Source organism: Sesamum indicum, linkage group LG3 (assembly GCF_000512975.1).
Source record: "Sesamum indicum cultivar Zhongzhi No. 13 linkage group LG3, S_indicum_v1.0, whole genome shotgun sequence".
In the NCBI taxonomy this organism is placed as follows: domain Eukaryota; kingdom Viridiplantae; phylum Streptophyta; class Magnoliopsida; order Lamiales; family Pedaliaceae; genus Sesamum; species Sesamum indicum.
Genome location: NC_026147.1, coordinates 20475645 through 20499723, shown reverse-complemented (window position 1 = coordinate 20499723; position 24079 = coordinate 20475645). Strand labels below are relative to the sequence as shown.

General features: G+C 33.6%; 3 protein-coding genes and 1 non-coding gene across 5 annotated transcripts in view; 3 read left to right on the top strand and 1 right to left on the bottom strand.

The window, feature by feature from the left end:
- Positions 1720 to 7999, top strand: LOC105158964 (probable pectin methyltransferase QUA2). The gene is made up of 9 exons (XM_011075891.2): positions 1720 to 2045; positions 2685 to 3414; positions 3499 to 3628; positions 4432 to 4672; positions 5015 to 5240; positions 5581 to 5753; positions 5916 to 6219; positions 6574 to 6712; positions 7337 to 7999. The coding sequence occupies exons 2-9, from the start codon at positions 2693 to 2695 to the stop codon at positions 7493 to 7495; spliced, it is 2094 nt and encodes a 697-aa protein (XP_011074193.1). The 5' UTR covers positions 1720 to 2045; positions 2685 to 2692; the 3' UTR covers positions 7496 to 7999.
- Positions 10549 to 10634, top strand: TRNAY-GUA. Its single transcript is given in 2 exon segments — positions 10549 to 10585; positions 10599 to 10634. It is a non-coding gene; the product is annotated as a tRNA-Tyr (tRNA).
- Positions 10917 to 14303, bottom strand: LOC105158963. 2 transcript variants are annotated; one of them, XM_011075890.2, is made up of 5 exons: positions 14096 to 14303; positions 13419 to 13802; positions 11968 to 13270; positions 11729 to 11875; positions 10917 to 11644 (listed from the first exon to the last, which is right to left on the bottom strand). In XM_011075890.2, the coding sequence occupies exons 2-5, from the start codon at positions 13473 to 13475 to the stop codon at positions 11136 to 11138; spliced, it is 2016 nt and encodes a 671-aa protein (XP_011074192.1). In that variant the 5' UTR covers positions 13476 to 13802; positions 14096 to 14303; the 3' UTR covers positions 10917 to 11135. The 2 variants fall into 2 exon arrangements, with proteins under 2 accessions (XP_011074192.1, XP_011074191.1); XM_011075889.2 differs by having other exon boundaries at positions 13419 to 14303.
- LOC105159031 (5'-adenylylsulfate reductase-like 4) overlaps positions 21031 to 24079 on the top strand; it is a 4122-nt gene continuing 1073 nt past the window's right edge. The window contains exons 1-4 of the mRNA XM_011075962.2: positions 21031 to 21390; positions 23019 to 23206; positions 23292 to 23416; positions 23967 to 24079. Of these exons, the coding sequence (XP_011074264.1) occupies positions 21205 to 21390; positions 23019 to 23206; positions 23292 to 23416; positions 23967 to 24079 (612 nt within the window). The 5' untranslated portion in view covers positions 21031 to 21204. The remainder of the gene's footprint in view (positions 21391 to 23018; positions 23207 to 23291; positions 23417 to 23966) is intronic.

The following is a 24079-nucleotide window of genomic DNA, read 5'->3' as shown; positions in this document are numbered from 1 at the left end:
ATCCTTCATATGTTTGTGAGGCTGATTCTCTAAACGATGTATAATTGTATTAATTAGTAATTTATAGGTATCTATAATTTTGAAACATGGCACAACCCATCACATTTAAAATACCATTTCAATGGTAATGACTCCATATTCCAACGAAGGGTTATAAATTCGGATCACATTAATTAATTGTCTTTGATAGTTGACATATCTATTTTGGAAATTGTATAAATTTAAATTAAACGGACAAAACTCATGCCCTTTTTGTTTTTTTAAAGACCGTTGGATGGAGAACGATGGCAAAATACCTTTTGCTCCTTTCATCGTAGGGCTGCAGACATTTGGAGGTAGGTATAAACATGCAATGAGAGGTTGAGGGCCCCCCCAGATATGGTGTTCTTATGTTCACTCACAGGCTATAATTATTACTGCGCAGTCTATTCTTCTCCCTTTTAATTATTCTCCTTCTTTTAAATGAAGGAATAAGATTGATGAGCCCTCCTCAATGTTGTCTCCCATTTTAACTTAAAATCATCACACCACTCCCACTAATTACTTTATCCCAACCCTAAACTCCAAAGTTTTATTTGTTTTTTTCACTGGATTAAGATGGTGTTTTGCCTAATTTTAATTTTCAAAATCTTATAATTATGTTCGTGTTTTCACATATTTTTTTTTTAGTTTATACGATGTTGTATTCGTATTTTTTTATATCTGGATCGTATCGATTCAAATATGCCCCGGTCTGAACTTAAGTATGTATGAACTCATTATAACCACTTGATTATTTCCGAATTGATAGTATATGTGAAATTGAACAATTCGGAATATTTATAAATACTAGGCTCCATGCAATTTCTGTCAACTCATATTCTCTTACGACCTTCATCGTTTTTGATCTTATAACCTTGCCGGCTTAAGCATCGTAGGGCTACAATTGGTTGGTCCCAATATGATTTGTACATTTTCATTCTTATAAGGGTAGTTTGGTTAGAATAAAAATTATTTGACCTACAATAAGTTAGTAACAAGTCAATTAGGGGTAAGTATGATTTTTTATTCAATATTTTTTTGACTAATATAAGAAAATTCGATAAATTTTAACTAACGATGAGATCTATTTATTAGACAAAACAAACATCAGGATACTAAATGTAATTTTATTAAATTATAAAAAGTCCACGTATAATTACATCAAACCTAAAAAAACAGCTACGAAATTCTTAATTTTATATACTAATTATAGATAGTTGGCATGCGATCTATTGAGATCTGAAGAAATTGAGCTAGAATTTCCCATTTAGTAGACTGCATGGCTTCCCAATTATCTCTATCTTCATTAATTGCGAGGATTAATTAGTTGCTAATTAAGTAAAAGAAGAATTGGGGAGTTGGGAGTGAGGTCTGATTTTGAAAGTGGGGTGGGGTACCTGCGGTGCGTGATTAATGCACACTGATACAGTTTCGTAATAAATTATGAGTCCTATTAGTTTATTTTTCACATTAAATAAAGTATAGCACATTAAAAATTAAATAATAATTGTGCTACAATAATTAGATCAAGTAATTAATTACGCATTAATGCAAATCAATGGAATTTTATTTTTTTTAAAGTTAAAAAAAAGACAGTCTTTCACGAGCGACTGTGCTGAGATTGGATCGACAATGTACAGAGTCATATTTACTGACTTACTGTGTGTATGTGTGTGTGTATTATATATGTATATAATACTCCGCCATATCCTCTTCTCTCTCTCTCTCTCCCACACTCGCTTTTGCTGGTTTCTCACTCGTATTCTCTGAAATAGAGCCAAAGCCGCGTGAGAGGATAGCAGGTGGGAGGGAATTTGAGGGGAAGTGTGTGTGTGTTTTCTAGTGTGTGTTCGTGTGTGAAATGGGAGAATGATATAGGGAATTGAGACGGAGGCGAGGCGAATCTTGGGGTTTGTGAGATTCATGAAAAACCGCAGCAGAACAGGCTGAAATCGGGGGATTATCATTTTATAAAGTGTTGCGTTCGGTGAATTTTGCGTTTTGTTCTGTTTTTCTTTTTTGAGGTAAGACACTTGAAATGAGATACTGTAGCTTTGTGCAGCTGCTTGCGCTTGTTGTTTTGTGATTTTCTTTTTTTTCTTTGTTTTGGATTCATTGGTGGAGAGATTCCTTTCTTTACGGAGTTGATCCAAATGGGTTCTTTTGTGGGTGTTCGTTTCTGAGCTGTGCGGTTTTGTTTTCTGGGGGTGATTGAAGTGAAGAAAATTTCAGTTTTAGTTCAGCTTGCTTATCTGTTATTACTTGGTGATTAAGGCGAGAACTCATAACTGATGCTCATCAACTGGCACTTTTGGTTATGTTAGACATCTAGATGCTCAATTTAATATTCATCATTGGTTTCTTTATTGGATATTGTTTTTCCTATTTCTGCTTTTAGTTAAAGTGACATGTACACTGGAAAAGCTCTCTCTTATGGATTGTCTAATTGTGTTCAATGTCATTGCATGTGATATTGTTTAGTTCGGTTGGAGGATCTATTATGAGATTTTAAAACAGATCTATTCCTGGATGAGTTGCCTTTCTTATCACAGTTTTGCTGTTTCTTATTGAGGGCCTTGCTGTTTGTTATGTATGGGTTCTTTGATTAGTCCCTTTTGATTCTCATGCTCCTTTATGATTGTTCCTTTTGTTGGTTTGTTTAGGTTGTAAAATGTCAAGGCCTCTTCATCGAGGTGTATCGGCTGGTGGCGGGCGGTTCTTGGGGAACAGTCAAGATTTCTGGGAAGACTCTCAGATGAAAGAAAGGACAGAGAAGGAAGATTTGGATCGCAGTCGAGCAAATGGAGCTGATAATACCTTCTTATCACTCAAATTTCCTTTTCGGTATCTTTTCACAGATAATTTATCTTCAAAACACTTCAGTGAGAATGGATTCATGTCTGATCCCTTTAGCCCTGGGCCTCTGAGGAGTCGGCATAAAGTGACACTCACTTTGCTAAAATTTAGTTTAGTTGTGATTGTGATTCTTGCTCTTACTGGTTCCTTCTGGTGGACGCTCTCTATAACTTCTACTACCAGAGGACAAATATTCCGCGGATATAGGCGGCTTCAAGAGCAACTGGTTTCGGACCTGTATGAGATAGGGGAGCTGTCTCTTGGTACTTCAAGGTTCAAAGAATTGGAGTATTGTTCGCAGGAGTCAGAAAACTATGTTCCGTGCTTCAATGTTTCGGAAAATCTTGCGCTGGGTTTTTCAGATGGTGAAGAGTATGACCGTCATTGCATACATGGTTTAAAACATAATTGCTTGGTTCTTCCACCTGTCAATTATAGAATTCCCCTTCGGTGGCCTACCGGAAGGGATGTCATCTGGTTTGCAAATGTTAATATTACAGCGCAAGAGGTGTTATCTTCTGGAAGTTTGACCAAGAGGTGAGTGAAAGAGCTGCATATTACTAGTGAACCAGATTTGTTGCCGTCGTTTTATATTTTTTTCTCCATGTTTGATAACTGCAGAATGATGATGTTGGATGAAGATCAGATTTCTTTCCGTTCAGTATCATCTAAATTTGATGTTGAAGACTACTCACATCAAATTGCAGAAATTATTGGGCTAAGGAACGTGTCCTACTTTACACAAGCTGGAGTAAGTGAAATTATCCTATGTTCTTTATGCGATTTTAACTTCTCTCTTGCTTAGGGATGAATATCTGTTTATTCGCGCGATGTTTTCCTGAATCGCACTTATTACAGTTGATCTCCAACACTATGATCGTGTCCTGCAACATGTGATTCATGCAACTAAATGCATGCAAAAATTTTACTGGTTCGAACTGCTTCTGATATAACTCTATGCTGTTGGTTTTAGGAAAGACCAAAATATTTGGTATTAGATGCTTGCGTTACATTCCAAGTCCAGAGCCTGCAAACTTCTTGTGAACTTTCTGGATAGGCACAGAATTTTGCGAAGTAATAGATTTCATAAGATCGGTAGATGCATCAACAGAAAGAATTTCGAAATTAAATGAATTTACCATGTTTCATCTTTTATATTAGGTACTTCCCTCATAAATGGTCTTGGTAGTTCTTTTCATGTTGGATAAGGCTATATGTTTCCTCCCAAAGAAAAAGGATAAAGTTTTAAAATGGCTTATAGTGACAGGAGATAGCTTTTATTAGTTTATTATGTGTATTTTTGCCAGAATTTACTGTATCCACTACATCTCGCTTGATAACATTTAAGTATTACACTCCTTGTTGAAGTGATGACTTAGTTGCAACATATTCTTTTCAAACAATAGATCATTTGTATCCCAGTAATGTTCATGTATTTTCACAGCTTGATAATGTTATATCTGTTAATGCCAAGATGTTTCATTTCTATACTATTCTGGCCAACCTCTCCTCAGTGGTTGCAGACAGTAACTACAACTTTGTGTTCCATTTCAGGTCCGAACCATCTTGGATATAGAATGTGGTTATGGTAGTTTTGGTGCACATCTATCTTCGCACCAACTATTGACCATGTGTCTAGCAAACTATGAGGCATCAGGCAGTCAAGTTCAACTAACTCTTGAAAGAGGTCTTCCTGCAATGATTGGTTCATTTTCTTCAAAGCAGTTGCCATATTCATCTCTCTCTTTTGATATGATACATTGTGCAAGATGCCATATCGATTGGGATAAAAGAGGTACCTTGATTCTGTTATTGTCACTGTTTAACCCTGCTGTTTCTTCCTTTGCATGTCAGTGTTTGCCATATGCCTTGTATGTATGAACCTTTTTAGAGACAATTATGTGATGAAAGATTTCACTGCATTGAAATGATTGCTTCTGGTGATACTTGTAGATATGGCCGAATTGCTGATGAACAAGTTGAGAAATATTAAAACATATGTTTGAAGATTTCAATTTGCATAGATGCTGGTGTTTGTAATGAGCCAATGTTTACTTTGAACTCACTGCTATCTGAGATGATGGCGATTTTAAAGAGTCAATGTATTTTGTATACTGATTCTTTTTGTGGTCTGCAGATGGCATATTTCTGGTTGAAGTTGATCGGTTGTTGCGACCTGGTGGATACTTTGTTTGGACCGATCCACTTATAAATTCTCAGCGTTCCCTTCGTGACAAAGTTAACCTCAAGAAATGGAATGCAGTGAGTTCATTTACAGAAAAACTTTGCTGGGATATGTTGCCACAGCAAGATGAAACTGTTGTGTGGAAGAAGACTAGTAAGAAGAAATGCTATTCATCAAGGTAAGGCTGCCAATAGGATGCATTCTTATTCTGTGTTTATGCATGCCTCCTCTCTGACCTTTCCAAGCCTCCCACAAAGGTCTTAACTGGCCTTTCACAAACTACTTTGAGTTCCCTTCATATCAGCTATGTTCATTGGTAGCACATATTAGAATTATTGCAGAAATAGAAGAAAAGATGAGATGTCTAGAATGTGGAGATCAATGTTTCACACAGAACATCATTTTGCCACGTCTAAATAAGATAGAGGAAGTACATCTATTTATATCATATCTGCACAGATTATTGCATGTGTGAGTGATAAATCCTCTTAAGCAGGAACATTTGCTTCTATTTTCAGGAAAACTAGCTCCCCTCCTTTGTGCAGCAAGGGCCATGACATTGAGTCCCCATATTATAGACCACTGCAGTCGTGCATTGGAGGAACCCAGAGCCGCCGATGGGTTCCAATTGAAGAAAGGAGAAAATGGCCTTCCCTGGCTAAATTGAACCCAGCTGAACTTGCAATTCACGGTAAAAATCCTTAACATATACAACTATTATTGCAAATCTTAGTGGAGTTGAGCAGTGTATTTTCATTTATACTTTTGCATTATGAATTTCTGAGGCTGAAAACTTCATATTACCTTTTGTTTGTGCCTAAGCATCACAGTAATGATTTGCTCGTCCTGTTAGGTTTGCATTCAGAAGAGTTTGCAGAGGATGCTATTAAGTGGAACTCAGCAGTCCGCAATTATTGGTCTCTGCTGTCACCGCTAATATTTTCAGATCATCCTAAGCGACCTGGTGATGAGGATCCATCACCACCTTACAACATGCTGAGAAATGTGTTGGACATGAATGCTCATTTTGGTGGTTTTAATGCTGCCTTATTAGAAACCGGGAAATCCGTATGGGTTATGAATGTGGTCCCTACAAGAGGACGTAACACTCTACCCTTAATCCTTGACCGGGGATTTGTTGGAGTGCTGCATGACTGGTAACTTTGACCACCTATTTGGCCTTTCATTCCACCTGATTGATATTGTTATAGATTAATCATTGTTATCTAAATATCGTGTGCCTTAACACGGACCTGGTCCGTGCACCTCTATTGAAAATTGAGACATCTTACCTTATGATTCAGAATCTGAAATTTGCAACTACTGAAATCTGAGGAAAAGTGTGTTTTGGTCACATGCTATGACATTGTTTGTGGTTCTCTAATTACTACAATAACTTTGATATAACTGAGAAAGTGATCTTCAGCTTCTTATTCTCGTGGATATCTTATATAAAAACATCCTTATGCTTTCTCTGATTTCCACATCATTTAAACAATCTTTATGTGCAGGTGCGAACCATTTCCAACATATCCAAGAACATATGATCTGGTTCATGCTGAAGGACTTCTCTCTCTTGAATTTGCTGAGCAGCCAAGATGCCAAATGCTAGATTTATTTGCCGAAATTGATCGTATACTTCGTCCTGAGGTATGATTATGATTTAGAGCCACTTGAAAATTTTTGTCTTGATTGAGTTTCATTCTTTTATAAGATGCGAAATATTAGATGAATCCCCACAAATAGGACATGCATTATATGATGAACTAGGTTAGCCGAAAATAGGATTATACTGGATAACAATCTTCAGAGGCCAAGCTCTAAACTGTGAAGGGCTCAAAACTCTTTAAAGTTATGAATTTGCAATAATGGTTGCTAAGGCCGGGACTCCTGTGAGGCTAAAAATGTATTTTGCTGAGTACGTCTGAGTGAGTGATATCAAATGGTCAGATAAAGTTAAATGATCATATGCAGAACTGGGATCAGGCTGGGGATTGCCCAGTTCCTTTTGGTGGTTTCAGACTGAACTCTAAGATTCAAAGAAAGCAAATGACTTGAAATTTATCTGCACATAAGAACTATGGTTTATTCTGCCGTGATTTTCTCTGATAAGCATGCATGTAAACAACCTCTTCCACATAAAGCTGAACACCAGCATTAGATGACTGGATCTATGGTCCAGATGATTAAATATCGACGAGTGATGACTTTTGAATACTGAATTTATCAATCTTCTCCAATCTTCTGTTTTGCTAATCAAACATGCAAACGCAGGGGTGGGTGATTCTAAAGGACACTGCTCGTCTCATTGAGTTTGCAAGATCTCTAACGACACAGCTGAAATGGGATGCACGAGTTGTAGACATTGAGAGTAATAGCGATGAGAAACTCCTGGTCTGCCAGAAACCTTTCTTGAAAAAACAAGCGAGCTAATTCTGGAAGAAAAAAAGGCGATTATCATATATGATAGACAACACTATTCACATTCATTTCTGGATCTATATATATCAACATAAACATTCCACCAAAATGGTGGTGCTAAAAGTTTTGAAGAACCGGAAAGAGATAGCACTGGGCAGAAAATGCACTGTGTTGCTAGAAACGAGCCGCCACACCTATGGAGCCGCAAGGCAGACATAGGGCCATGTAATTAAACACTGAGACTCAGCGAGTGAAACAGGTATGGCGCCGTACACTGGTTTTTCTTGTGATGTCTCATTGTGAGAACAATATTACAGGATGAATTTAAATGTGAAGATCTTACAATAAGTGACGATACGATTTTCTAGTGTATAGCCATACATAGTTTTAGATATGCATTTTTAAGTTGGGAGAATTCTTTTCTCAGTTTCTGCATCCATTGGGATTTCTGCTTTACTTTCATTGTTTCCTTTTGCTGAACGATTAAATGCAGTGATAGTTGTTTCTTCTTACATACACTCTGTTTAAATCTCAAATTTGTGACTGTTTTTTCTGTTCAAAAAATGTTATTACTAGTTTATTAATTTCAAATTTAAAAATTTAATTGTTATTTAAATGATATATTAATCAGGTAAACAGAAAATATTTAAAAAGTATAAAAAGTTTATGAGAAATTATTGAAAACAATGAAAGAAGAAGGATTTTAAAAGTTGGGAAGAGAAAAAATAAAGATTAATACAAAATAATTAAAAATAAAAAATTAACAGACCATAAAATTTGAAAACTCTAAAAGGGTGCTCTTGAATTATATAGGTATAAATTATAATTTTATTTACTAAAAGAAAATGTAAAGCTTAAATTACATTTAGCCCCTTAATATAGTGTGAATAATAACGTAGCCTTAAATGTATGTTTGCCTTTAACATATTCTCTAGTAGTATTGGAGGGCAAAACAGGACTTTTCTTTTTGATTAATTAATCTTTTTCTTCTTTGGCTCTCAACAACGGGTGATTTTAGGGCAATTTGTAAGACGAATTCAAACCAAAAGAGGTAATGATAAGAGTAAATTTTGTAATAAAAGCGAAATTATAGTACAAATACATAAATACAACACTAAGAACTACTAAGTTGTACTTCCTATATTTAGTTTGGGATTTAAGTCTATTATGGTTGTCTTAATTCATAAATCAACATATAATGATCTCATCTACTTATTACAGTTCACAGTCTCATCTTTATACTACTCAATAAGGTCAATCTCTCCGGCAAAAATAATAATTAAGAATTATGCCCATAGTTTTTATATTTTTTAACTAGCCGTTATGGCACGATGGCCCAGCATAAATGTAAATAAATAATTTTTTATGTTTTAAAATATATTATAAATAAAATAAAATATATGAACCAACAAATCATATTTTCTCAAAAAAAAAAAAAAAAAAAGAAGAAGAAGAAGGTATTATTACTACAATAAAAGAATTTATGTAGTGGTATGAAGTGACGTGGAGTCACTTCTGTAAAAAAAAGTTAAATACACTTCGCACCCTTGAACTATGCATAAAGTGTATTTGTACCCCTAAATTATTAGACGCAACACCTCATGATATATACTAATTTTTTATGATGAAAATGCCCCTTGTTATTTACATCCCTAAAATATCTCTATTACAAGCATTCTCCTCAATATAATCTAAATTATTATAACTTTTTTATTTAAAATAAATACTATCCAAAATTTATAATTTTTATATTGAGTATAGAATCTGTATAAACTCCATAACTTTATAATTCTTATACTTTTTACACAACTGATAAAAATTTTACATAATTTTTGTTTGTGTTATATATTTGAACTTTTTTAAAAATAAATTATCAATACAAATTTATAATATTACATCGAACATATATAAAATATGCAAATCTATAATATGATTAATATATAATATTCTATTTTTTAAATAATAATATAATATATTTTTTATTATATGTACATGTAATTGAATAAAAATTTATAAGTTATATAACATATTTTTTTTATAATATTATATGCATTAGTATTAACACATATATACATGTACTTTTTAATGTAATTTATTTACTTTGTAAAATATATTTGCATATATTGAGCATATAAATATTTTTTGTATTTCATAATTTATTAAAAATTATACATTATAAATATTATTTTTAAAATAAAATATAAGTAAAATTTTAAATCACTAAAAATAGTTTGGGGGAGATATTTTAATAAAATATATTTTAGAAAGTAGAATAAAAAAGTATAGGGGTAAGTGAGAAGGACATTTTTGTCTTATCAATGTCAAATTATTTGTCAGGGATATTTCTGTTACCTTTCATATTTTATGGATGTAAATAAGACAAAATGCATAATTTATGAGTACAAAATGTATTCCCCAAAAAAAAAAAAAAGGTAATTATAATTCATTTTTAGAAAGATCTGATTAAGCATACAATTGTCATATTTAAAAATTAGAGTGACGGTGACATTAACAGTCATTTATAAGTACAAAAGGACCTTTTTTCTATATTAGTATAAATAATATACGTATCGATTTCTTTAATTCCATCTTTGTCTCCCTTGAATCAAAAAATGAGCAAATTGATGGGGGTTTTTTTAGTGAATGGGTACAATTATATAACATATTTCAATTATTAATAATCAATATATTAAATACAAGCGTAAAATATTTATAAAAAAATTAAAAACTATTATTGTAATAGACAAACAATTATTATTTAAATAAATCAACATCTCATAAATGAGATTTGTTGTCGATAAATTGATGTCTTTGCGTCAAATTCTTATTCATTAAAATTAAAAAAAAAAAGAAAGGAACATTCATAAATATAAAAAAATCATATTAGAATTAAAGATGCTAACATGTGCACAAAGACATCACAATGTGGTACAACTTTCAAAATGTATAGTTTGTCTTCAAAACATGTGGGGTTAATATTTCATTCTACAATTGCAAAATTAATGTATAGTCATTTTCCAGTAAAATTAAATTTCCTTTTCATAATTCAAATCAATAAACAACAACCGACCTTAGCTCAGTTGGTAGAGCGGAGGACTGTAGTGGGTTCATAGCAATCCTTAGGTCGCTGGTTCGAATCCGGCAGGTCGGATCTCTTTTTTATAACTTATCTTTTTTCTTTTTCTTTTTTTTCACTTTCACCTCATTTGAGCTGAAGTGAAGCTGGCAAACTATGGAGAAAATTTTCAATTCAAATTGAGTTTGATCAAAGTTAAATAAATCATATAGTAAGTAAAATATATTTGTGGTGTGATAGTTTGATAGATATACAAATCAAGAAATGATGAATCAAGTGTATTATACTTACGTTATTATTAATTTAATTCGACTCAACCTGATTTCCGTAAAAATTTTCCACCATTTGAAAGGATGATTTTGGTACTCTACTCATCACTCATAACTTTGAAATGGACAATCAAGAAAACTCAAATGGAAGTGGAAAAAGAGAAACAATCACATTTCCGGAAATCCTCCAGAAGAAATCTACAGTTTCACCACACTCACACACACGTGCAATCCACAACCCTCACTACAACAAACACAAATGAAGGGAAAAATTGAGAATACAAGTCCCATTGCAAAGAAGATGCTACTATATCTTGTCCTTTGCAGCAGAGTGATATCGAGAACCACTTCTTGTCCTCTGCCTGCTACTCTTCTGTGCAGCACTGCCGCTGCTTCTCCGCACACTAGGAGACGACGAACTTCCTTGGTTTACCCTCTTCACTGCTTTTCTTCTACTAATCCGGCCACTACTGCTACTCCCCAGTACAGCTTTAGCAATAGCATTTCCACCTATCTCTCGCGCTTTCTGAGGATTTACAGGCTGCTTATTCAGGAAAGCTAGCTTTGGGAGAAGACTGCATATCGTTTTACGCAGCTGGTCGTCGCTGATGTTGCTTAGAATTGGATTGCCCAACAGGTTTAGAGCTAGTAGAGAATTATAGTTGGCTACCAGTTGGCCAAGTGCTTTCGTTGTGGTTATCTTGTTAAAGCTCAGGTCCAAGACAGTCAGCTTCAGAAGCCTATGGAGTCCTTCAACATAACTTATCTTGTTACCAGAAAGATAGAGTTCTTTAACGAGTGTACTGTTGGACAACCCTGATAAAAGTCAAAGACGAAGGTTTAGTGTTTCTAGCATTTGTTATGCCGAAGATAGCAAATCAGGTTGCTCCAGATTTTTACCTTGGCCAATTCGGCATATCCGGTTGTAGCTGAGGTCGAGCACCCGCAGTCTAGTCAACTCTCTAAGCCCTTCAATGGTGCTTATCTTGTTCCTGGATAAGTTAAGAACATGGAGACCCTTTGGCAAAGATCCTGGAGTTATATGAACTGCAATTGAAGAGGGTTAGATTATTAACCAACAGAACGAATTAATACAAGTCCATTTATTATCATTAACTGGTAGGATTTTGTTGGCGTACCTATGAGATTGCCAGACAAATTGACAGATCGGAGGCTAGAAAAATGAGATATGGGAGGTATAACTTTCAGTCCGATGCCTGTTATATGAGCAACAGTTGAAGAAGCATTCAAGGATTGTATAACACTATTGGCATGTGAAATATCCTCCGGCATGTTCATAGCAGGATGTCGAGTTGAATGAAAAGAGCCCCTTGCTGATGATGTTCCATTCTCGGGAGAGGGTGGAAAGATGACACCATCTTCTGTCTGATCATCATTTCCAATCTGAAACGACGGCTGCTCTGAAACTTCTTTCACCCACTCATCTACTCTTGCCAAAGGAGAAGACTCTGTAGGAAATGCAACCCACTGATTTTGAGGCCACATCCCAGAAAATCCATAAAGTCCGTCCCAGCGCTGGGTGTTTATGTCACTGTTGCCAATGTCAATGAACTCTCCAATGAATGAGCTAGGCGACTCCGACTTGCTCAACTCCACAGCTGGTCTTGGCTCCACAGTATCTGAACAGTATCCACCTTGCTGGTTAGGAGCAGGCTTCATTGCAACTGGCTGTGTTTTTACAGGACCTGTTCTATGCAGATTCCTGTGGCTCCACAGCAACAATTTCCACCACAGTCTTCTGCTACCAGAGGGAAGTATTTGACTGGAAGAGTGCTTCTTCAATATCACTTTGTCGGCACTGCGATTTGTCATAACAGACACAGGACTTGTGGCATCCCGCACAAAGACTTCCTTTCTGTACCTGTCAGCTAATCTTTGCACTTTCTCAGATGGAGGCAGGTGTTCAACAAGCTCGTGACACATACTTCTGATTGCCAAATCAGAGCACGATCTTTTGAGTTTTGGCGAGGCCCAAAATTCTAATTTCCCAATGCCGGGATCACTAACATGCCCATTTATATCCGTATCCACGCCTTCCTCAGTATCATTTGTTTGTATCTTATCGTGATTCATATGCAGGGAGCAGAAAATGTCAACTGATCCACATTCTTCTTCATTCGAGTTCTCAACACGGGCTTGTAAATCAAAATCAGAATTATCCCTCTTCATGGACAAAGTTTCGTCATGCTCATCCCCACCTTCATAATCTGCCTCTCCAGCATCACTTGCAACTGGAATACCATGATTTACAACCTTGACCTTGCACATAGAACTTCCGGGAATAGAGAAAGGAACCGGAACACTAAAAGAACTTGACGTCAACTCAGTCGTTTCCGAACAATTCTTAAGATGCTCAAGCTTTACATGAAGAGTTTTGTCATCCTTGTTATTTTCAGAAGGTGAAATAGCACTGCTTTCCACCTACAAGCAAACACGCAAACGAACAATTTCAGCATAAACCAAGAGCAAGAGGAAGCAAACAAGAAGAAAAATATAGATTGAGATATCAAAACAACATAATCTTTAAGACAAACTCAGAAAAAGAACAGATTCATTGAAACACACTCACCTTATCTTTCTTTTTCCTCCAGGAAGAACCAAAGCAATTAAAAGCCCCCATCCTCATATCTTCAGAGAGAAGATTTAAGTGTTATCAATCCCAATCAAAATTCTCACATCTCTGACAAGAGAGCTTTCAGCAATCCAATCTCCAAATACCAGAGTTCACATTGGATCAAACATTAGCCATAATCAATGGGCAGCTGCCAAAGCAGTGAAAGATGCCATTTTGATGAATATGAAAACCAAACAGAACAAACGAGCTGCAATCTCTGAAGCCCACCTCTCCTTGTTCTACTAACCCAATGCAAGCAGCAACAAAATTCAAGCATACAAGTCCAGGCCAGAGTGATAAACTCAGCAGCTCAGTTCCTCATCCTCCCCAACTCCATCCCTGTAAAACCCACAAATCATACTCCATCAGAAACCCATTTCAACAAGACTGACCCATTTCAACAAGACTGCGGTATACGATCACATCAAACAGCCAAATCCTTGGGATTTCACTGAGTCGAGAACCAATCTTTATTCAACAAACCGACAGATAGATTAAAGAACACAACGACACACACACACCCCACAATCTCAAGTTCTTGATATAGAAAACCCACGAAAGCTTCAACACTACGCCAGTAAACAACACCACTCCTTGGACCACAAACAGTGATGATCGAAAGGCATATTTACCAGCAACAACCGAACGGGGTTGATGAGAATTATTGCGTCCTTTTCACCTGCTCCTTTCTCTTCTGGCCACAAGCAGATGGATCTTTTGTGCGTTCTACGGTGTAAAGTGTGCGAAGAGTCCAGCAGGTAGAAGACTTCTTATTCGTGTGGGAATGGGTTGAGGTGGAAGAGACTAGAAAACTACATTCCGCGTACTCTACGCGGATCAATCCTCCTTAACTCCCAACTCTCATCGTACTTTATGTTCAATTTAAAACATACACCACAAAGAATTTGTGCCACCTCAGTATTTTTGCATTTCTTTTTCTTGGTGCATTATTAGGAAAATTATTTAAAAATTTAATTTATACCAGTGGTTATAACATGCGGTTCTCGAGAAACCCAATCAGTGCCCACCCTTCGTTCTCTTTTTTTTAAATTTGATATAATTATAAGTAATTTTTTTTAAGTTTGAAAAATTATATTTAGTGTCTTTAAGATTTGCTCCTATCTAGCAAATAATTCATTTGCTAATTAAAATTCATTGAATTTATTGATATTAATAAAAAAATAATATTTACCTTTAATTGACTTATAACATGTCAAACAAATTTTTTTTTGACTAAATTACCCTTGTAAACTTAGAGATATATCTCCTTACATATATTAAGGTATGAAGATGTATAAGAGTAATTTGGTTACAATAAAATTTATTTGACATGCAATAAATTAATAATAAATCGATTAGGGATAAATATGAGTTTTTATTCGACTTTTTGTTAATATGATCAAATTTTGTGAATTTTGACTAACAAAATGACTTATTTATTAGAAAAAAACAAACATGAGGGGTATTAGATAATTTTTTAAATTACATAGAATTTTACGTGTAGTATTACCAAACTTAAAGGGAGGAAACTGAAATTATCCTAAAAAGAAAAATGGGGTAAACTGAGAGAAAAAAAATAAATGATAATTATGAATTTATTAAAAATATGAAAATTTGTAAGAAAAAAAAATAAAAAATGCGAGAGAGAACCATGGGGTTGTGGTTGGAGAGGACAAAAATTATAATTATGAAATTATTAAAAATTTTAAAATTATAATTTTGAAAAGAAAATATAAATGAAAGAATAAATGTTTAATTGAGTTTTCAAAAATTAATGCCATAAAAGTATTTTTTTCTATAATAATATAAATTACAAGATATTATTAATAATTAGTTGATTGATTTGACATAAAAAAAACTACGGGCTCAGTACACAAATTTCGTTTGTCCCCATTGTAATAATTAAAGAAAAGATAGAATTATATAAATATTTTCTACATTTAAGTTTAATTATATGATAAAATTATATTGATATTTTTAAAAATTATATCCAATTATATCAACACCCTCTCTCCTTACTAAAATTATAAATACATTATTTGAGATTATAATCTATATTTTATTATAATAGAAAAACGCCTATTTGATGTCTTAATATTTTTGGTCTGTCCTTTTTTTTAATTTAAATTATTTACAATTTTTTTCCTTTTCTCAACCTCCAACTCTCTTTCTCTCTTCCCTCGCCATTCTCTCAATAATTTCCCACAACTTTTATTATTTTATTATTTTTTATTTATTTAACTAATATATCTTTATATTAAAAAAAATAACAATTATCCATACTATATAAAAAAAAGATTTTTTTCTTTCACAATCGGCGTTTATGATGCTGCAACACCAATTTTATTATAATACCTCTAAGTTGATTTTCTTTTTCTTTTTCAGAAATATAATGTATATTTTTTTATTCATAGTATATTTTAAAATTTAAAATATTATTTATTATATACATGATGGAACAATGTGCTACGGTGACTAGTTATAATTATAAGTATACCTTCTATTCAATTATCAAAATTTACATAAACACCCCATAAGGGTGTATCTGTAGTTTTATAAAAGATAGTGACTATTGTGTAATTAGTTTTAACTTCGGAAGTTGTCTATGTAATTTATCTTAATAATACAAACACCAATATCATTTATAACGGAATGTATTCGTGGTTTTATAAAAGACATGAAATATTGTGAATTTAGATATAATTTTAGGGACCTAACTTTAGGGATATTGATTTAATTCATCCTCGATTATACAAATACCTCATGTGATTTATATAATTACAATCACCCCCCTCTTGCTTGAGTGATCTGTGTAGTGTACTAGATTATTCCATCTCCTACGATGAAAACAAAATAAATCCAGGAAACATTGATGGGACAGAAGCTTGGACTATAATTTTATTGCCAACTGGTGAATTGATGTGTTTTGGGATTTATATGATGATGCAATATTTTATTTATTAATAAGCGATGATTATACTGTCATCGATGAATGTAATTATATATAAATTTTTTTATTATTTTAAAAAATATATTTAATATTTTTAATATTAGAATTTTTATTTGATAAATAGATTTATTAATTAATCAAAATTTATTGAAATTACTGATGTTATAAAAAAAATTGAATGAAAATTCATATTTATCCCTAATTGATTTATTAAGGATCAAATATTTTTTTTTACCAAACTACCCTTATACATCTTTACATGTTAATGCATGTGATGAGGTATGCCTTCATTTTTATAAAAGTAGTTTAATCATACTGCAATAAGTCATTAATAAATCAACTGGGGTAAGTACGAATTTTCATTTAATTTTTTTGCTAGTATCAGCGAGTTCAGTTATTCTGATTGATTAAAAAATCTATTTATTATACGGAAACAAATGTTAGAGATATTAAATTATACATAATTATATGATATATCAAGAAAAAGAGGGTGTAATCATTCTTATTTTAAATTTATGTGATTTGATTTAATCATGTGGCCTAAGTTCACAGGTTGTCTCCAATCAAATCTGTCTTAGACACGACGTGATCTAAAGTGGACACATCCAAACTTTTAAGGTTGCAATTTCTTATAATTTTATCCCATTCTATTTCAGTGTAATTTGGGTAAGAATTCTCCGTCCGTTGTCCAGCTTGTTGGGCCGACTGCCCCACCTTTTCTAAGCTACCCTTCCTCCTTCAAATCCACTCAATCTGGTTTTCTTTTGGGCTTTTCTCACAATATTTGGCATTAGAATATTAAAAAAAATATTATTTTTATGTATCTATCTACTGTTATAAAAACTTGATTAACTTATTCAATTTTGAAATTTTACATTAATTAATAAGCTATTTTTTTTAATGTGGTTTGTTTGCTATTTATAATTAATATATTTTTAAGTGTGGAAAACTATCTATACTATTACAAAACAAAAACAAACCCTTTCTTCGTATCATTTTCTTAATATTCAAATTTATTATTTAATTCAATTCATTTGTTAAAAGAAATAGTCGAAACAATAATTTCAATATTTTTAAATTTTAATATACTCTTAATTACTCAAATTTTTAAAATAGTAATACCGAATATTATCATTTAATTTCAGTACTAACGGAAACTGCATGCTGTGACAATTAATTTAATATATACATATAAGAATTATGTATCACGATAATTAATTTATTAATTAATAAAAATGATTCATTACACCATTTAATACATTTGAGTCTGAAAATGCATAAATATTTTCAGATCCGAATATGATGCACATTATTTAATAATATGATTAACTCTATTAATGTAAGTAGTGAGGCATTTATATATGGCATAATGGAAATATGATAAGACATGAATTGTTCATCATTCTATCTCGGCAGGTGATAAAATTGTTTAATATTGTTATATGTGTGGGATGTTGCCTGCTCTATAGTATATGTTGTTGTCTACTGTAATAATAAGTGTTGTTGAGTATAATATGATTATTATAATAATTTTTATTAGATATTGATGATGTCAACAGAAATAATTGGAATTGTAATCGATTTATTCAAAAAAAAAAAAAATCTCCGACATATTTGATTGATTTGTCCTAGACGAAATTTTTGTTTTTTACTTAGTAAATCGATTACAGTTATATAGATATTAATAAATTAATTATAAATATAAATATGAATTAATTAATAAGTATTATTAGAATATGTGCTAGTGTGGATTCCATAATCTCTTCTTTTGACCAAATTCTATCTAAAAACTCAATGAATAAATATTTCAGAGTAGTGGAAACTTAACTACCGGCAATTTCTCATTACCCCCAGATTGAAAAACCCCAAACCACCTCAGCATGGGCACCACCGCCCCCGCCGCAGACGGTGGCTCGCTCCAATTGGAATCAATCCCCATCGTGGATCTCCGGCTACTCTCTCACTCGGAACTCTATTCTCTCTCCCTCTGCTCTTCCTCCGCCTTCGACCCCCGCCGCTGCCACCATGTCGTCATTCCCAAGATTGATCGCTCCGTCTTCAACGTCTCCGCCGCCTCCCGCAAACAGACTTATTCCCGCCTCCGCCTCGCCCCTCCCTCGACGCCCACCCCTCACCGCCGCCCAACCTCCACCACCCTTGCTAACATTACTAAAAGTAATTTTGAGCGGGAAAATGGTGAGAACTGCCGTATGGTTACTCTGCTCAAGCAATTATTTGTGGCCGACGTTGATCCTGGAGAATTGGTCCCATTTAAAATAGACCACTCAGATTCCCTCCTTCCCCGACGATTGTTGCCGTTGCGCTCGTCCTCGACCACCGATGTGGGCCTCGCAGGCCGTAAACGGATGGGAAGCGAACCGGATGTTAACTGAATGAATTCATTGTCGGCCAATCATGAGATTGATTCTTGTTGACGGCGTGCGTGAGAATTTGGAGCCAAGGATAGAGAATGTGTGTCTAGTACAAGAATTCCAGGCCAGTTCAATGTGTTGTAAGATGCTTGTACACGGATCCAATTTCTGTCCCTAACCATGTTGTATCCTCTATTCCATTCAATTTATGCACGCCGGTTATATAAAAAAGAAAAAAATCTAAATAAATACACTGTATTGTTTTTATACATGTGGTGCATATGTTAATTGAAATAAAAGACGAAATATAATTTACAACACAAAATTTAATCTGATCCGTACATTACAGTCAACGATTGTCTTTTCCTTTTCATTTTCCCTTTTAATTTCTTCATTATTAACAATATGAGTCGACGGGGCGTGACGTAGAATTGTTTATTTAAGAAAAAAAAGAAAAAAATAAATAAGATTCGGCAAAGATAAGCAGAATGGTTTGATGAATATTGATAGGTAGTCTAATTAGTATCTTGTTTTCTTTTTATTTAATGTGAATATATTGACTGATTTAGAATTATTACTATATTGAGTTAATATTTGAATTTAAATGAATTGAGGTAGCAATTAATTACGTAACAAAGAAGATTATACATTTAATAATTTCTTTAACTGCTTATCTATAATTCAAAGCACTATACATTGATTTATTACTTAATAGCAATATAACATGTGTGTAATTCTGATTAAGTGTCATAAGAAAGAGGTTGATGTTCTTGCACAACTGGGAATGACAATTGGTTCGTGTTCATCGGGTTTGGGTTTGGAATTGGGCTTTGATTTTATGAATTTGATCAGATTCCGGATAGGTTACATACGTAGGTATAATATAATAATTAAATGTAAAACTCGAAAGTCAAATAGTTTGAATAAAGAGAAGATATGTTGATTGAAATTTATGCAAAATTTTATTTGGTATCAATTATTTTTATTTTAGTATTTAAGGGTAAAATTATCATTATATAAATAAAAATCAATTGGGTATCGAAATGATAGTAATGGTAAAATTTGGGTACTAATTGAGCCATTATAATTACTCAAATATTAAAATGACACCAATGATGCATTTTACTTATATTTATAATTACATGTATTTTTTTTAATCTTTACTTAATACATTTATATTTAAACTAAATTATATTTTTAATATTATAATATCTTATTAAACATTTATGAACAATAATTTCATCTTTTAATAAAGTTTATATTAGTTAATTAAAAAATACTAGGATTTTGAGGGTTAGAACCATCAGATTCGAAGTGGGGCGGGTCAATGAAGAATTTGAGGTGCAGAATCATTTGAATTCATTTTTAATCCAATTTATATAATTAAAGGGATAAACTCTTTTGAAATTTGATGTAATTATATATAAATTTTTTATAACTTAAAAATTTTCATCTAATAAATAAATTTATTTGTTAGTCAAAATTATCGAATTTGATTATATTAATAAAATAATTGAATAAAAATCTATATTTATCGTAAATTGACTGACTTATTACAAGTCAAATAAATATTTTTCTAATCAAATTACCTTTATACATATTCATACACTAATGTATGTGAGGAATTATGTTTTCAGTCTTATAAGGATAGTTTTGTTATAAAAGATTTATTTGACATACAATAAGTCAGAAATAAGTCAATTGGGGTCAAATATAGATTTTTCATTAATTTTTTTTTTTAATATCAACAAATGAAATGAATGACTAACATATGGATCTATTTGTAAAACGTAATCAAATGTTGGGGCTTCTTGAATCATATGAAATTTATGTACAATTATATCAAAATTGGGCGGGGGGGGGATTGTAATTTATCAATAAATTTAGTGAATAACTAATGAATGAATCTATTTTTTAGATAAAAATAAATATTAGAGGTGTTAAATATAATTTTTTAAATTACACAAAAAAAATTGTGTGTAATTATATTAAATTACAAGGGAAAGCGTCATAATTATTCCTAATTTAAATACTACCTAAGAAGATGAATAAAAAATGTGCAATTTTGAAATTATTATTATTATTATTTTTATGGGACAATTTTGAAACCAGTTGAATAAAGTTATGGAATCGAGCTTCGGGCCCATTAATATGATGCTATTGTGCAATTTTTAAAAACTATGGTGTTAATTTTGCAATATTCCTATAATATGGTGTAAAAGAAAAGGCAATTCTCCCGTTTTTGCATTTTTCTACGACAAAAAATAAAAAAAGAAAAGGAGAAGAGGGGAAAGATCCTACGAAGATGAGAATGACCCACGGCTCAATGCTAAAATGAGCTGCGCTCCCTCTTCACCCCCTTCGATCTTCCTTCATCGCTGATTTGGATCCCAATTTCTTCAATTTCAGAGAACGGAAAATGGCAGTCGTCCACGGAGCTGGGTTGGTGCTCTTTCTCCTTCTGGGGGGGCTAACGTGCGCCTACACCGTTAGGGTTCCGTTGGTCTGCCCGGTAAACTCCGTCAAAGACTTTATCTTTGCTTCGCAGGACGATATGTGCTCCTTGGGCGAGGCGGAGTTTGCGTACACCACTGGTGTAACTGAGGTATTCTATTTTTAGGTCTTTCTGATTTGCTCTGTTTACTGCTGCAAATTTGTTTGGATTTTTTCTTCTTCTGCTTTGATTTTTGGTTTCCTCAGTTGTTGTGATGGTGGGTTTACTTGATCTGGCTGAGAATCAATTCGAATGACTTTTTTCCTTTATATATCTGTCTTCTTCCTTTTTTTCTTTTTTGGTTTTGTGGCGGTGGGGGGATTATTGCAAAATGGGATGATTTACCGAAAATTGTGTAGGTGTGGTGATGGGTTTTTACGTACGTTAAGAAAAACTTAAGTTATTGTTAAAGTTTTAAGCTTTAGTGGAAATTTTGTTTGACCAATTGATTTCATCTCTTGGGGGTAAACGGTTCTGCAGATTATTATATCGGGCGAGGAAATCACTTCCTGAAATTTGGTAATCTAGATTTTCGCTCTGGGGAAAGTAAATTGAAAACGGTGTCAGGAGTTGGACAATATAATTTATTTCTTTCTGGTACAGGGGTTTATTTGTTACATCACTTCTAGAACGCAATCGCTACACACCAGTGACTGTGTGGCGCACCACAGTTGGAATTTCCTGGAATTGCTCTCTTACCTAGTCTGTCAGCACTTCATGCGAGTTGGATGTTTATTCCCTGGAAATAGGAAATTTATTTCCTTATGATGCAATGTTTTCACACCTCTGACGCACCACATGGTTGGGATTTCCTGCAATTGCAAACCTTATAAGTTACTTGTGCTCTCACCTTAGTCTGTCAGCACTTCAGGCCAGTTGGATGTTTATTCCTAGAAAGTGGAAATCCATTACTTTATGAATTCCAGGGTCCTGTTGATTCTTCTCTGAGGATAGCCCGTTCACTACAACCTAAAACCACACAAACTTATCTCCACCATCTACCACTATCATGTTTGCCATGTCATTTTCATACTTATCTCCTCTATGTTTCTCCTGACACAGAGAGACGTGCAAATGCTCATGTAACAATGCGGCTTCTTTTGCACGCTCACACAATTTTGAGTCTCACCATAAAGCTCTATTGTCCATGGCCATATTTGCAACCCAGCCCACCCAACATTTTGTTCTTAAGTTCTTAACCCTTTTGTCATTCTCATCACATTTTATTTTTGTTGTGTTTACTGATTGTCTTTATGTATTATCTGGAGCTCCCCATCACTACTTGTCAATGTAGGTGGAACCTTTTCTTTTCTTTATTGACTGTGATTGTATTATACTATAGTTGAACGTTTAGATTTTTAGGTTGATGCTTTCATATCTTTGACTTTCTTGTTGAGATTATGAAAGTTGGTCTAGTATTTTTGGGTTCGCTGGTGCTTTGAGAATGAACCTTAGGTTTTCATGATGCTATGAAGATCTGTAGATGGAAGAGAAGAATGGGTATGGTGACTGTATGGCTTGCTTGTATTTCTATATCCTCCACCCTAGTCAAACAAAGGAATGTAGAATACTAGTAAGAATGTATTCCAGTTTCTTCTAGACATCTCTTTTGTTTTGGGGATGGAGGAAATGCTAATATCATCTTTGTGTTAACACAATTGGCTTATTGAGTTAGAAGCGCACATTGTACTTCTTATTTCTTATGAAGGATTTGTGCTAATGATAAATTTCATTTGTAGGGGAATGAAATCACATTGCAAAAGGCACTGAACATCATTCACAAAAATGAACATGCTTATGTTGCTCTTCTCTTCTATTCATCTTGGTGTCCTTTCTCTGGACCATTTAGACCAAGCTTCTCCATGTTATCTTCCATTTTCCCTTATGTTCCTCATTTTGCAATTGAAGAATCAGCTGTAAGGCCAAGGTTGGCATCCCAATACCTCCAGTTCTATGCTATGTTTACATTATTGTATTATCAATTGGAATTAACATTAACTGCATATTTTCAGCATTCTATCAAAGTATGGAGTTCATGGATTTCCTACTTTGATTCTTCTAAACTCCACCATGCGCATGCGCTATCAGGGGTCTCGCACTCTAGATTCTCTCATCTCTTTCTATGGTGAATTTACTGGTAAGATTGCAAAATACTTCTAGTTTTCAATAATAGTTCATTAGTTTTTTTGGCATTAAAGATTACTCTTAGTTGTTTATCATTGTTTTCGTGCTAAAGCTGATCCAAGTCTGGATTGACTGCTACTAGTGCTTTAGATTTTAGTGGTCTGTTCTAAGAAAAAATGTCATTGTTCCTGGTATGTGTTTCTTGACTTAATCAGAAAGTCAACCTGCTTTGCAGTCATTGTACTTGATGGTGATTTGTGTTTTATTCTTAGAGTTCTACGATTGGCTCACATGTGGTGATCTATCTCTACTTTTTCCAAGTAAGCTTTATCTATCTCAATGTTCCGCCTCAATATTAGATGGATAAATCAAAATGAAAGGGTATAGAAAATGACCATGAATCAAACAACAGTGTCCCTGAATCATGTCAACAACTCGGAAGCCCTGCGGAAAGGTTGATTGTGTAAAACTTGCAAGCGCACCAATGGCTAATATGATCCCAATGCACAACTTTTCATTACTTCGGTTGAATTTATGCTTAGCAACCTACTCTTTTATTTCAGGCATAAAACCACTGGCTCATGGAGGGTCTTTTGACAAGACTGGATGTTCCGGATATGACGAAAACCATGAAAGTTACCAGGAAAGCTGTCCATTTCCTTGGGCTAGATCTCCA